Raw genomic sequence first — 15,208 nt, forward strand, 5'->3', positions numbered from 1 at the left:
CAGACAGATCAAATATAACCAAGAGTGACATGGTTCCTCGATAACGTGAAAGATGCTGATATAACAGGGCCAGCCAGCCGAGGGGCTGGGGGCTGAAGGGTCGCTTTTGAGGTGGGTGGTGATCAAGGAGTCTCGGAGCAGCTGACCTTTGAACCAGGACTGGGCCAGTGAGACCCAGGCCCAAGAACGAGCTGTGGGCACAGAAGGATTGATGCTTTTCCACGTGAGGATTTGAACTGTGCCCCAGCTCTGGCTCAGCCCTTCTGGAGCAGACAGGCCGGTTCCGTCCATTCCCAGCGGAGTGGCCGGGTGCCAGGACCCCTCACCCTGCCCGCTCGGCCTGGAGAGCATGCCCAGGTCCGTGTGCCCAGCTGGAGTCATTGCCTGGGAGTGAGTCCCTGGTGAGAGAACAGCTCATGCCCTCCTGTCTGCCCTTCCAGCTCACGATGGCTTTCACGCCCCTGCCCCGGCCGGCTCCCCATGGCCTGTGAAGATCCGGGCCCTCACCCTTCTGAATGCCCCAGAGGGGCCACTCGGATAAGCCCCCAGGGGTGCCTGGCCCCCAGCGCGAGGCCTGAACTGGAAGGAAACGGCCCAGGGTGGACGTTACCCCTCCAGGCCCGCCTCTGCCCTGGGGCTCCTGGCGGTGCTCATGTGAACGCCCCCGTGCCAGGCTCCTCTGGCTGCCAGGGATGGGGGCTGGGAGCACAGCTCTGGTAAGCTCCCCACCGCGGGCCGCCTGTGTGCCCACCGCCCAGGCTTCTGGGAACGGAAGATGGAGCAAAGGGACGTGGAAACGGTAGTGCGGACTCCTTTCTCAGGACGTTGGAGACAGGAGAGCCATCTAAGTTCCTGCCAGACCTAAATCCGGCTTCAGTGGCCCCTCCAGGGGGCCTCCCCTGCCACCAGGACTGAGGCAACCTGGCATCCGCCCTACATCTTTCCCAGTATGGCCTCTTGCAACAAGTTCTGCAATGAAGCTTTATTGAGCACATACTATACGTTATGGGTCCATCTTTTTTTACGTTATCTCATTTTATTCTCATAGGAAATCTCCAGGGAGGATTTATTCCCCCTTCTTCTAGAAGTGCTAAAAATCTCAATAATTCTGCACCGAGGGAGTGGTGGGAAAGGGGGACCTCTCGCATCAACTCTGCATGGTTCCTGGGGAGCCAGAGCTGGAAGGGGGACCCAGAGGCTGTCCTACAAAAACTGGGTCAGGAATCAGCACCTTTCTAATTCCCTAAACGCCCCACTTGCGCTTCTCCCTGGACACCTAGTTCCTCTCCTCCCTGGCCCTGGAATGAGCTAAATCCTTCAGGACGTCACACATTTATGCTCCCCTCGTGCTCTTGGAGGCTTCGGTCTGGGGTGGGCAGGGGCGGGAGGAAGACTCCAGCCTGGGCCGATGCAGGGCTCTCTGTGGTGTGGCGGCCGGGCTCAGCCTGGACCCTCTGCTGGTTGACCAGTTTTCCAGGACCCGAGTCCACAGAGCAGGAGGGAAGCGTCAGAAACACCAGGGGAGAGATGTCTGGCCCGTGCTGGTTTTACAGAGGTTGAACAAGTCAGCTGGGTCTGAGGCCTCAGCTTCCCCAGCTGAGAAATGGGAGCACTTTCTACCCCAGGGCATTGACCTAGGAGCTTCAGGACGTCAAGCCCTTTGTCACCGCATCAGTGCTGGGTTTGGCCCCAGAAACAGCCCGGTTTTCAGCACTCATCAACAGATGGGGCATTTTATTCCTGGAACACTCTTGGCAGAATTCAGAGCCAGATGCTATAACCTCAAGTTTTTTTTGAAAAATCATCGGAACTGTTCCTACAGGCCTCCTACTTCACTGTGCCACATCGTCAGACCACTTTCAAATTCCAGTTGACACAGAAATAATTCCAACTCTGAAAGAGGGAACACACTGGCATGTTAGAATAAAGGTGCATCTCTCCAGACTGCTGGAAGTGCTCCCACCCAGACCTAGCATCCTCTCCACTCCCCCTCCTTCCCTTCCTGTCTCCCTCCTTCTCTCCCTCTCTGTGTCTCTGTGTCTCTCCCTCCCTTGCCCATCCTCTGTCTCTCTGCCTCTCTCTCTCTATCCCCCGCTGTCCTATTTCCTGCACAGTTGAGAGCATTTCCCCAGATGATTCTTTATCCAAATCTGCCCAAAGGTCACGTCCAAGCTGACCGTAGTCACCTTTGGGGATGTTTCCCTCAGCTTGGACCACCCTTGCTTACCCTCCCGTCCCCACCGGTGCAGCCTCAGAGGGGTGAGGGCCCCCCAGGCCCTGGGGGGGGTAGTGGGGCTCCCAGATCCTCCCCGGGCTGCACTAGGGGAGGGGAGGGAGCTCTTTGAAGGGCGTGGGGCTCCTCCTTAACCTGCAGAGGCTGAGCCACATTTTCCTTATGAATTGTGAAACAATAAATCGCCTCCCTCTGGCATCTCCTTCCTAAAACTCAGAATCAGCTGGATGACAGATATTTCTCAAAGTATCAGCTGAGCTTTTGGGCTTCATAAAAGGCAGGACTTCAAAGACACGGAGGGGATTAGTTAGATCAAGCAAGCCAGCCTCTTTTCAGGAACTTCCCCGGCGGCACCTGTGCTGCCCGCCTGGGAGACTGCGCGGTGGTCATGCTCGCGCCAGTGCGTGTTTCCCGGGCAAAGCATCCCAGCCCCGTGGTCGCCAACCCGGGGACCGACCCTGGCTCCCCCGGGAGGTGGGCCGCTGCCGTGCCATCCTGAGGGGGTCCCTGGCCTCAGTCTCCTCGTCCGTAAGGTGGGAATGTTAACAGTACGTTCCGCAGGGGATTGGTGAGGAGGAGAGGATGGAAGGTTGAGCGTGTAGCAGGTACAGAGTACAGGCCAGCAGTTCCTGCTGTTGTCACCTCCATTATAACGTGGCTTCCAGAAGAGCAAGAGACGCAGCTCAGGCTGTGTGAGGACCTGGAAATTGTCCCTTGGAGACATCGCTTCAGGGAGCTAAGACCCTCTTGTTCTCAGTAACCAACCCAGCAGGCTTTGCTTGGGAGAAGGGGACACTGTGACAAAGAAAATCCCCACGTGGTGACACTCCCAGGGAGAGGGCTGTCCGTGTCAGGATGGGAGTCGGGACAGAGGACCAGCAAGACACCTTCACGGCCACGGTCACCACCATCCGGGCCTCCTACGACCTCGCCATCGGAAACAGCACCTGCGGGCGCAGCTGGACCCGGCGGAGGAGAAGCGGGCCGTTCGGTCCTTGCTGGGCCACGTCCATCAGCATCAGGAGAGGCCCCAGGCTGAGAGACAGCAGCGGGGGCTCCGACTTGCACCTCAGCAGGAGAAAAGCAGAGTGGATTATTCACAACCAAACACGAGCGGGCGAGAGGCCAGGGCTGGAAGGAGGAGCATAGGGTGTCTCCAGACACCAGGGCTGCCGGCGATCGGGGAGGGAGAGTGATCTCAGAGCCCAGGACGGGAGGACGGAGAGGCGGGCCACAAAGGCAGGTCAAGGCCGAGACGGAGGGAGGCTCCGGGGCTGCTAGGATCAGAGGAGGCCCCTGCAGAGGCTCGGGGTCTTGTCCGTAAAATAAAGATCATGGTATCTGCTTCGGGGGACTGTTCTGGGCAGTAGAGGTAATGTGTGTGCACGTGAGAATGTGTGAGCATGTGCGTGTGCACGGGTGTATGTGCACAAGTGAGTGTGTGTTGTGCATATGTGTGTATAAATCTCCTACTAAGTGCCAAGCATCCTACACAAACCATTGCTAATCCACCATCGATCCTGAAAGGCCAGTGTTATTGTCCCCATTTTAAAGCCAAGGAAACTGAGGTACAGAGAAGAATGGACCTGCCCAAGGTCACAGACATAGTAAATGGGTATCAGCCCAGGCCTTCCTGGCTCAGAGGTGCCCTATGGAGCCAAAACTCCAAAACTCCTCTTCAAATGTCAGCCTCAGACATTCAGAGCCAGCCATCATATCCCCCAGAAAACACTCCAAGAGCCTTCCCAACTATTCGCCTAGAACGGGGTTTGCACCCTTTCAGACCATGACTGGCTTCCCCCGAGTATCCGGCTCCTGTCGGTGTGCACGGAAGGGGACCAAGACCAGAGTGGTGCTTCACCTCTTCCAGCCAGATGCTTGACCTCTGATAATATGGCCTGGGTACTATAGTGTGGACTAGAGAAGGACCAGAGAAGTACAGACTGGTCCCCTCTTCTGTGGTGGTATTTGGAGCCCACGTGTGAGGTGTTGGGAGGATCAGGTGGAAATCCCTTCAGCAGCAGCCTTCCCAGAGAGCGAGGCATCTGGTAGGCAACTCAACAAATGCCTGCTGAGGGAGAAGAAATGGCACAAACAAGCTGTGTGACCTTGAGCAAGTTACTCAACCTCTCTGTGCCTCAGTTTTCCTTTCTGTAGAGTGGGCTGTGGTGAGGATTAGACCAGATAGCCTACACGGGGCTCCCAGCACACTGCCCGTGCTCCGTAGAGGACTGGCCTTTGCAGAGCCCCCATGGTGCTCTGTCCCCTGCTTCTTCCACCCACCGAGGCCGGGGCCACGCAGCAAGGACCACACTGAGATCCTTTCCACCCCGCCGCTCTGAGCCGGTGTGATGACTCGTTACTTCTCTTTGGATTGTCGGTTCTGCTTGGGGTGAAAAGGCTGTGGCCCAGCTAGGCGGAGCTGGCTTTCTGCAGCGCAGGCCTCCTGGAGTGGTCAGCTGGGAAGAAAGGCGAGGAGAAGCCAGAGAGCACAGGACGCAGACACCTGACCACGAATCATTCTGCAAAACAATTCTGCAGGGACTAGCATGGGGGCTGTGGGAGGGTCCAGGCTCCTGACGCTACCGTGCCGGCTTCCTCGTCCATCGGGGGGCCAGGTGGGGTGACCCCCACCAAGGCCATCAACGAGCCATAGATTACGTGTGAGGACTGTGGGAATACTAACGCCGACGCCCAAATGCTCGTGGCCAGCCGGGCCCAGGGCAGGTGCCTGGTCCCAGGGCAGCCCAGCGGGGGCAGGGGAGGGACCGCGGGGCCCGCTGCGCAGGTGGGAACAGAGGCCCGCAGGGGAAGCGGTGGGCGCCTGGGGGACAAGCCAGACTAAGGTGGTTTCCCGCCCCTCCCCCCGCCCCCCCCCACCAGCGTCTTCGGCCACATCAGCTTCCGCTCGGACTGGGAGCTGGTCAAGGTGGACTTCCGGCCCTGGTTCTCCAGGCAGTGCAGCGAGGAAGACTACAGCTCCTGGGACCTCACCAACCTGCAGGTGGGCCTGGCCGCAGGCTGGGGGTGGGCACCACGCAGGGCCCCCTCCGCCAGACAGTCCCCGTCCTGCGGGACCGAGGGCCTCCCTCAGATGCCCAGCCCTCCTTCGGGGTGCTCTGGCCCCCTCTGGGGCCTGGGGCTGCCTGGGCCAGAGTCTGCAGTCACACTCAGGGGAACAGGTGCACAGGGCCCCAGCCAGCCTGGAGGCAGGCGTGCTCGGGGTCCAGGAGCTTTCAGATCGAGGGACGGTAACAGGGCATGTGTACCATATATTAGGTAACACCCCAGTGGGTCTGGGGCAGCCCCACCCCGTAATCTCAAACACATACATGTCTCTACAGCAAAGTGTGTCATATTCACACGGAGAGGAATAAACGAGGACTCGCAGTGGCCTCCCAGTGCAGTTCAGAGCAGGTGGTGTGGCCACAGGACAGGATTTCAGAGCGAGGCGGGGCTCTGCAATTGCTGGGGGGACCCTGCACCACGGCTCCCGTTCACACAGGTGTGGCCTCTTCTGATCATTGGCTGAGGACCTACTGTGTGTCCTGGAGGCCGCGGCTCACCCCAGCTGCACAGGGCCCACCTGGCACCGTCAGGCCTGAGGAGTGAATGCAAGGGGCCTCTTCCAGCAGCCCTGCCACCCCTCAGGGCCCAGACGGAGCCTGTACACAGTGGGAGCTCAGTGAATGCCAGGGCGGGTGGGATGGGAGCCAGGCTGCCCTAGGCTGGCCTCAGGCAGGCACACCCCTCCCCCGGGCCCTGGTTTCCCGGCCGGCGAGTGAGGAACCGGCAGCGGGAGGGGTGGGAGCCGATGCAGAGTGGCCCCTCACCCTGGCCTTCCTGCACAGGGCGACCGCTGCGTCCTGGGCCAGCAGAGGAGTTTCCGGAGGAGGAAGCCTACGTCCTGGTGCGTCAAGGGTCGGAGCTTCACGGCGGCGCTCACGGCCCGCGTGTGCCAGTGCCGCGACGCGGACTTCCTGTGGTGAGGGTCCCCCTCTGCCACGGGCCCCTGGGGCTGCCTGAGTAGCCTGGTGACCCGGCAGCCGCTGTCCCCGCAGGTGATGCCGGGGAGGTCTCAGGAGTCACACTCCGTCACTTCCCCCTTACTCTGTGCCTTAGGACCCAGCCACTGGGTCCAGCCCGCATTAAAGAACTCATGGGCCTCGTTCCAAAACCAGTGCACGTGGCACTGCTCACAGGTGGGAGGGCAAACTGAGGAACACGGAGGGCATCCCGGGGGCCGGCTGTACCACCCAGCCTGTTCTCCTCTGTCCAGAGGCTCTGCCGAAAGCCCCCTGACCACTCCCCTGCCTCCGCTCAAGGACTCCCGTGGCCGCCTGCTGCCCACAGGAGGATGTCCGAGCTCTGGAACCTGCCTCCCTCCCCAGCCGTCCTCACCCCTCTCCGTCAGCCACCTTCCCCACTGTCTCCCTGCACGTGTTGAAGGGGCCGGTCCCTGCCTGCAGTGTCCTTCCCCCCCTCTTCCCCGACTGCCTCTTGATCTTCCATTGAGATTCAGCCCACCTCCTCCAGGCAGCCCTCCAGGACAACCAGGCTGGGCTCACTGCTCTCCTGTGGTTTGCTAGAATCCCCTTTGCATCCCTTCTCACCTGGAACGTAACTGTCGGCCTTCAGTCCTGTCTTCCCTCTGGGACAGGGCCCTGTGGATCCACTTCTGCGTCCTCAGCATGAGGCCCCTGACCCACGCTGTCTCCTGACGGCCGTTTTTCCCTCCTCCCAGTGACTACGGATTTGAGCGCACCCCCTCCTCCGAGTCCGACGCTGACAAGTGCTTTGCCAACTTCTGGTTTAACCCCCTGTCCCCCCCAGACGACTGTGTCCTGGGCCAGACCTACACCAGCAGTCTCGGGTGAGTAGCACGGGGCAGAACCAGGGTGGCCCCTTGCCTTCCTGCCTGGTGCCCATGGCTCCCCGCATGGAGTCAGGGAAAGAGAAGTCAGGGCTGAATGGCCTGTGTGCCGGGGCTCCTGGGAGTCACCCCAGGCACTGACCCCTCGGGGCTCTCCAATCAGAGCCCATGTGGGTCAGTGTCAGGGAGAACAAGTGCCTTGATCTGGCTCCGAACAGAGAACAACAGGCAGAGAAGGTCCAAGGGCTTTGTAGCTCACACCTGCTGCAGAGGCTGAGCCCTTCCAGAGAAGTAACACCCCTCGCCTGGTCCTTCTGAGCCCCTGCAGTGCTGGGATGACCCTTCCCCATTTACCAACACTGAGTGAGGCCGGCCTGAGCTGGGCCGGAGGTGCTCACACTCCCTTTAGGTCTCAGCTTGAACGATGCCTCCTCCAGGAAGGCCTCCCTGACTCACCCTGGGCCCTGAGCTTACCCTGTGAGGGCGCATATCCCAGTTATTGTCACACTCACCCAGTCGTCCCCCCGATTGGATGGTAAGCTCCACGACACATAGTAGGTCCCTCAGTGTGTGGCGTGGTGGACACACGCTGTATGTGAGGGTTAAGTGCTCCACAGGTGCGAGCCGTTATGACACTTTTCCTCCACCAGGGGCTGACCATGTTGCGTGTCAAGGATGAACGTCATATAAAAATGTTAGGTGTGTAAAGGCTGTGAACCTGCCGCTCCAGAGGCCCTAAACAGGCTTTATCTAAAAGTCTCTGCTTCCCTTTGGGGAAGTTTTGAGAGGGAGTAAACCGCCTATGGACTTATTAGAAAATCCTCATTACTGCTCCTGGGGATGGGGCAGGGCAGAGCCTGAGAAAAAAGAAGCTGAAGCAGAAAAGCAGTCTTGGACCTCAGCGGCATAAATCCCATCATCCATCCATCCATCCAGTCATCCAATCAGCTATCCGTTTATTCCTCCATCCATCCATCATCCATTCATCCGTCCACCCACCCATCCATCATCCATCTATCCATCCATCCACCCAATCATCCATCTATTTATTCTTCCCCTCACTCACCCATCACCCATCCATCCTCCCATCCCTCCAACCGTTCATCCATCATCCATCTATCGTCCATCCATCCCTCCCTCCCTCAGGGAGCCACAGCAGCTGCTCCAGGGCACCCACCAGGGCTTGGCACACAGGAACTCTTGTCTGAGATGGCAGAGCCAGGACCCATATCAAGGGCAGAGGGTTTCATTTCATACCATCTGCACACTCTGGGTGCCAAGGGGCTGTGGCTGGGTAGCTCGTAGGGAGCGTATTTTCTTCCAAACTGATCACATGCGTCTTTGCATGATAAACTTCTGAATGTTCATTCAGCGGCAGAGCCGTGAGGGCAGGCGGGGCACCAGGCACAGGAGGTGGGCAGATCCAGGCACTTTGGCAGACCCAGAATCCCGGTGTCGCCCGAGGGAGCATCACAAGTGGCAAGTCTGAAGATGCCACCCGAGCAGTGGTTTTCCCGTCGCCCCCTAAATGTTCTAGAGCCCATTGGGCTCTGCCCACCAGCCCCTCCCCACTCTCATCCCACACCTGCTGCCCACTCTGGGCTTTGGCTCCGCCCCCACCACCACAGGGCCTTTGCACATGCTGTTCCCGCTGCCCAGGATGCTCTTCCCTCTCCTGGTCACCCTTCTGGTCTTAGCTGAAAGCCCCTTTCTCAGGGACCAGATTCCCAGGTGCTGCGCCTCCCCAGCACCTGTCCCAGTTGCGATGTTGCCTTGATGTGGGGAATGGTTCGGTGAGGGCTCCCTCCCTCACTAGACAGTCCTCTCTGCAAGGGCAGGGCTGTGAGTGATGACCTCGTACCCCAGCACCCGGCACGTAGCAGATGCTCAGTAAATTCGTGTTGTGTGAATGAGCTGGTGAATCAGGTGTCATCTGGTCCCGCTCTCTTGACGTCATAGGGAGAGGAGCCCCCTGGGAGCATGTTTGCTCACAGCCATGTGGCGCATCAGCGGTAAGGCCCGGCCCCTCCTGGGCACTCTGTCCTCCCAGGACCGTATTTCCCAGCAAAGCCACGAAATTCAGACTGACTCCTTCAATCCTCCCCTCAGCAACAACAGCTGTTACCATTATTGTAAGAATACGAGCAGACCAAGGAAACATCCAGTGACGGAAGCAGATCCTGCCATTACTGGTCATTTCTTCCCCTGAGCCTCAGTTTTCCCATCTCCAAAATGGGGCAGAAATAGCAAACAGGTGGAGTCGGGGAAAGGGAGGGAGTTGAAGAATGGAGTTCGCCAAGCCAAGAGCCACCTCTCGGCGACAAGCAGGTCCGAGCAGGTCCGGCCGGGCGGCAGGGCCCGCCCCACCCCCACCTGTCTGACTCGCTGTCTGGCCGCAGGTACCGGAAGGTGGTGTCCAACGTGTGCGAGGGTGGCGTGGACCCGCGGCAGAGCCCGGCGCAGCTGCAGTGCCCCCTCCTGCCGCCGCGGGGCCTGCACGTCAGCATCCGCGGCGAGGCGGTGGCCGTGCGGCCGGGGGAGGACGTGCTGTTCGTGGTGCGGCAGGAACAGGTGAGAGGCCGCTGCAACCGGGCACACGGGGCGCCGGGCGGCGCTCTCTCCCCTCCACGTCGGTTAGGGCAGCGTCTTTGGACCAGCGGTTCCCGAATGGCGGGAGGGGAGAGTGGGCCGGGGGCCCCTTCCCATGGGCCGGGGGCCCCTTCCCAGGTCCAGACCAGCACTGAAACGATGAAACAGAAAACTCGGACGAGAGGGCGGAGGCACGGAGGGAACGGAGCCGCGTGCAGCAGGCACAGGCCCGGGGGGCGTGGCTTCAAACATCTGTGTGTGTGTGTGTGTTCACCGCGCGGTGACGTCAGATTTCTGCCTTCCTGTGGGCGGCCGTAAAACTTTTTGAACCTCTCATTATACTGAGTTAGTTAATTTTGGAATCATAAGAAAAGCAGGAAGTTTAAAAAAAAACCTGTAAAAATAAATGAATAAATAAATGCGATGATGCAAACCAAAAAAAAAAAAAAACCCACCGTTACTTATAATCTCATAGCCAAAGACAAATTCCGTAATAGATGATAGATAGATGGATAGGTAAATGGAGAGATAGATATCGATGATGAGCAGATATAGATAGATGATAGATTGATAGATAATGGAGAGACATAGATACAAATACAGATGGATGGATATAGAAATATTTTGTGTGTCTGTATATATATATATATATATATATATACACATATATACGTACACACAAATATATATATATACACATACCTATATATAAATATATAAATTTCCTCCCCGTCTCCTTGTCTTTCTTTTTTTTTCTTTAGTACAAGTGTTACATTTCTTTCTGATTTTAAAAACAGTATATACTCATTGTAGAACGTTGGAAAACCACATTAAAAACATAAGAATATATCACCAAAAATCCTGTTCTCCCAAGGTAATCACTGTTAATTTTTTTATTTCCTTCTAGTCTATTTAAACTAATATGCAGCATGCTTATTTTTCTGATTATAGAAGTAACAAATGCTCATTGTAGAACGTTCAAAAGCAGAAATTAGAAAAACTTACAAACGTGCAGGAAATTCAAAATGACAGAAAAGCACAAAGGGGAGGTCAGAACCCCCTGTTCCCACCCCCAGGGTCCCAGCCTCTCCCAGGCGCATGGCTCTCTTGCGCATTTGGGTCTTCGGTTAACAAATATGCAGCGTGAAATGAGTGGGGCTTTGTAACTGCATGTGCTTCGTTTAGAAGATGTCCTTCAAAATGTGCCCAGGTGGGGCAGGGTGATGCTGACGGAGGTCTTTGATGTTGGAAGCGGGGGCTCTGGTCCAGAGCAAAGAGCTGTACTCGTGGGCACCCGTGTGTCATCCCTCCCCGTGTCTAAGGGCTGTGCTCCCATCAGCCGGCTTTGTAGCTGGGGACACCCAGCCTCAGACAGGTGCAGCCACTCACCTGAGGCCACACAGTAACAGTGACAGAGCTGGCGTTGGGTTCAGGCCTGGGGCTCCGTGTGGACAGCGCCTGGTTCACGGCCCCCAGAAATGAGCTGATCCTGGGGTGGCCTCCCCTTCCCGCCTGTCCCCGTCCCCGTGGTGACTGAGCCTGAGAGTCACGCTTCAGCCTCGGGCAGCCCTGGGGTGGTGGGGGACCCTGTTCACAGCAGAGGAGGATGCAGCCCCCTGCCCAGCTTGGGACCACCCGGACCCTCAGAGGGGACCCAGCTGCCGCCCGGAGCTCCGAGACAGATTTGCAAGAAAAACGGCCGCCTGCTGCCCCCTAGAGCCTGGAGTCCCAGAAGCTAAGTCACACCTGCAGTGCTCCATCCAGAGCCAGGACAGGGTACGCCTGGCAGCCCACCGCCCCGGTGGGCTGGCACTCTCGACTGCAGCAGGCGGAGGTGAGGGGGCAACAGAAAGATGCTCTTGGGAGAGAGAGTCCAGTACACGCCGCTGCCTCCCCTGTCGGAGCCTTGGGAAGGAGTGGGTGCAGGGTTGGGGTGGGTACACACACTGTTGCACACTCGTTCTCACACACACGGACACTCACACACACACATACGTGTTCACGCATTCACATTTGTAACACAACCACAGACGCACACACTCAACCCAGGTGTGGAAAGAGCGCTGGATTTAGGGGGATCCAAGTTCCGTAAATATTTAAGCACTGAAAATAAATCTGATGGAGAACCCAGAAACAGACCCACACAAGCAGGCCTGGCTGATTTTGGCCCAGGAGCAAAAGCATCTCGGTGGAGGGAGGATGGGCTTCAGCACATGAAGAGCTGGTAAAAATGAATCTCACACCTGTTGCAGAATCACCTCAAAGTGGATCACAGACTTAAATGGAAAATGGAAAACTATAAACCTTTTAGAAAAAAGATAGAGGAAAATAGCCGGAACCTAGGGCTAGGCAGAGAGTTCTCAGACTTGACACCACAAGCCCCATCCATGAAGGAAATCTGATAAATTGGACTTCGTCAAAATGCGACATTTTGCTCTGCGACAGACTCTAAGAAGATGAAAAGGCAGCCACAGAAGAAAATATTTACAAACCACATCCAACAAGGACTAGTGCCCAGAATACATGAAGAACACTCGGAACTCAACAGTAAGAAGACAATCCAGTCAGAAAATGGGCAAAAGACATGGAGAGACATTTCCCTGAAGAGGGTGTACAGATGGCAGATAAGCACATGAAACCATGTTCAGCATAATTAGCCATCAGGGAAATGCAAATCAAACCCTCAAAGAGGTGTCACTGCACACCTACGGGGATGGCTAAACTAAAAAATAGTGACACCACCAAATGCAGGCGAGGCTGCAGAGAAACTGGATCCCTCCTACATGGCTGATGGGAACGTAAAATGTATAGCCATTTCGGAAAAGTTGGTCGTTTCTTTAAAAGCTAAACATGCAGCTACCATAGGAATCAGCTATTACACTCCTGAGAAATAAAGACTTACATTCACAGGGAAACCTATACATCAAGGTTCACAGCAGCTTTATTCATAACAGCCAGAATCTGCAGACAACCGGATGTCCTGGATGGACAAGTGGATAACGATGGTGGCACGTCCATCCCGTGGGTGGTACTCCGAAATAAAAAGGAACAGACTACACACCACAAGCTGGGTGAATCTCCGGAGAGCTATACTGAATGCAAAAGCTAATCCCAATGACTCCATACTTTCTGATTTCATTTATAGAACATTCTCAAAATGACAAAGTTATAGAAATGGAGAGCAGGTTCTAATCCCATGGAGTCAGGGATGTGATGGAAGGGGCGGGTATGACTGTGAAAGGGCAGCAGGAGGGACCCCAGGGGTGACTGAATCAGTGTGGATTCCCTGTTTGTGATATTGATGTTCTGCAGGATGTTAGCACATGGGGAACTGGGTACCAGGGACGTGGGGCTCTCTGTATTATCCGTTACAGTTACATGTGAATTGGCAGTTGGCTCAGCATGAAACATCTGAGTGTTTTTGAAGCACTCAGTAATAAACACACACACACACACACATCTGCCTGAAACACCACGGTGTGGGTGGCGGGTTTTGCAGTGACGTTACCGTTTTTCCTTTCCTTCAGCACCTTCACTTTGCCTTTTGTATTCTCTCCTTGTCCTACATTGACACGTATTACTTTCCTGATTATGACGAGGTGTTTTAAACAAGGAAATGTTTCAATAGTTAAACTTGCACCCGTCTTAGTTGCTTGCAGGCAGGACTCAGGGTCCCCAGGAGGGGGTGGCACCTGCCCATCAAAGCCGCAGGTCCCGACTCAGCCAGAAGCACCTTCCTCTCCCAGGATGCAATACAGGAAACCCCTCCCTCTCGGAACAAATCGGACTTGAGACACCTGGCCCCCATGAGAGCACCGGCCCGTGGCTCAGCCTGCGGGTTCTGGGCTCACAGAGCCTCAGTCTTCCAACCTATAAAATGGGGATAATAGAACGTACCTGTATAAGGTCCCTGAGGCCATCACAACAGTGGCCACAAACTGGGTGGCTTGAAACATCACACATTTCTCCTCTCACAGGTTTGGAGGCTAGAAGTCCAAAATCAAAGTGTCAGCAGGGCTGGGCTCCCTCTGGAGGCCCTTTCCTTGTCTCTGCAGCTTCTGGGGGCTCCAGGCATCCCCGGGCTGTGGCCGCATTCCCTCCGGCCTCTGTCTTCACATGGCTTCCCCTGTGTCTCAAATCCCCTTCCTTTTTCTTATAAAGACCCCAGTCATTGGATTTAGGTCCTGTTCTAATCCGGTGTGACCTCATCTTAACTAATGACATCTGCAAACACCCTATTTCCAAATAAGGTACATTCTGAGGTTTCAAGTGGACTGAATTGGAGCGGGGGCAGGGATGGACACTATTCAACCTATTACACCATATTTGTGAAGAAAGATGAACATAACTTACTTAAAAGTATTCTATCAAGTTTTCAGGTTTGGCAGGTGTAAAATAAGAGGATTGCTAAACAGTTAGTGATGACCCTGCTTGTTCTTGATCACTAGCAAATGGTTTCCTGGGTGTTCCTGCAGCTGGGGGAGGGGTGGCAGGAAGGGACGATGCGGGGTGGTGGGAGGGAGGGAGAACCTGAGACTGAATAACTTCTTGCCAGAAAGTTGAATAAGTTATTGTTCCCTTCACTCAATTTCCTCCCCACGACTCTATGAGGAAAATACGGTTATTGGAAGGATACGGCTCGTGGCGGGGAGTATACGGATGATTGGACAGCTTGTGTGGGTGGGGAAACGCCTGGAAGAGGCAGCGGTGGGTGGGAGCCCCTTCCTGCACAGAGCCCGTGCATACGAGCGTCACTCCTGGCACCGCATAGAATGAGATAAAAGAAAAATGCAGGAATCGCAGCATCAGAGAGGGAAAAATAATGTTTTCTTAATTTCCTGGGAGACTAAGGGTCTTCCTACACGCACACATCTTCCTAGACATGTTACTGAAACCGTCCAGCATGTGCTAGGCCCCTTCCCGCCCTCCCGGCTCATGGCTGAGGCCTCGGTGGGCTTCCCTGGCCCCTATCTCCACCCCTGCACTGCCTCCCTGCCTTCACCCGTGGGCCCTGACCCCTCTCCCTCTCTGCAGCTGGGTGATCTTTCTAATGCAAACCTGGCCCTGGCCCCTGCTTCCACCCACGTCCTACAGCTCTCAGCCCAGCCCTCCAGGCTGGGAGCCCCAAGGGCAGAACAGATCTGGTTCCCTGGGGTCCCCAGGCCACTCACTTTGAGGAAAGGAGTGAGGGAATGAATGATTGAATGAATGAGTGAATGCCCCATCGCTGGCCCCCAGCTTTGCAGGCCACTCCTAAGTGGCCCTGTGGTGTTTCCTGCAGGGCGATGTCCTGACCACCAAGTACCAGGTGGACCTGGGGGACGGCTTCAAGGCCATGTACATGAACCTCACGTTGACCGGGGAGCCCATCCGGCACCGCTATGAGAGCCCTGGCGTCTACCGCGTGTCCGTCAGGGCAGAGAACATGGCGGGACACGACGAAGCAGTGCTGTTTGTCCAGGTCAACTGTAAGTCCATCGTCCCTTTGAGGCCAAGTGTCTCTCCTTGTGACA

The 15,208-nt window shown here is 56.1% G+C and overlaps 1 protein-coding gene across 5 annotated transcripts in view; it reads left to right on the forward strand.

The window, feature by feature from the left end:
• The window catches only part of SORCS2 (sortilin related VPS10 domain containing receptor 2), a 557,426-nt gene that overhangs the window by 526,387 nt on the left and 15,831 nt on the right, over positions 1-15,208 (forward strand). For all 5 annotated transcript variants that reach the window (XM_082462103.1, XM_082462100.1, XM_082462101.1 and 2 more), the window contains 5 exons: positions 5,117-5,237; positions 6,085-6,218; positions 6,978-7,106; positions 9,506-9,677; positions 14,977-15,163. In XM_082462103.1, coding sequence (XP_082318229.1) covers positions 5,117-5,237; positions 6,085-6,218; positions 6,978-7,106; positions 9,506-9,677; positions 14,977-15,163 — 743 coding nt within the window. The remainder of the gene's footprint in view (positions 1-5,116; positions 5,238-6,084; positions 6,219-6,977; positions 7,107-9,505; positions 9,678-14,976; positions 15,164-15,208) is intronic.

This window comes from Balaenoptera physalus, assembly GCF_965194825.1.
Source record: "Balaenoptera physalus genome assembly, chromosome: 5".
Taxonomy (NCBI): Eukaryota; Metazoa; Chordata; class Mammalia; order Artiodactyla; family Balaenopteridae; genus Balaenoptera; species Balaenoptera physalus.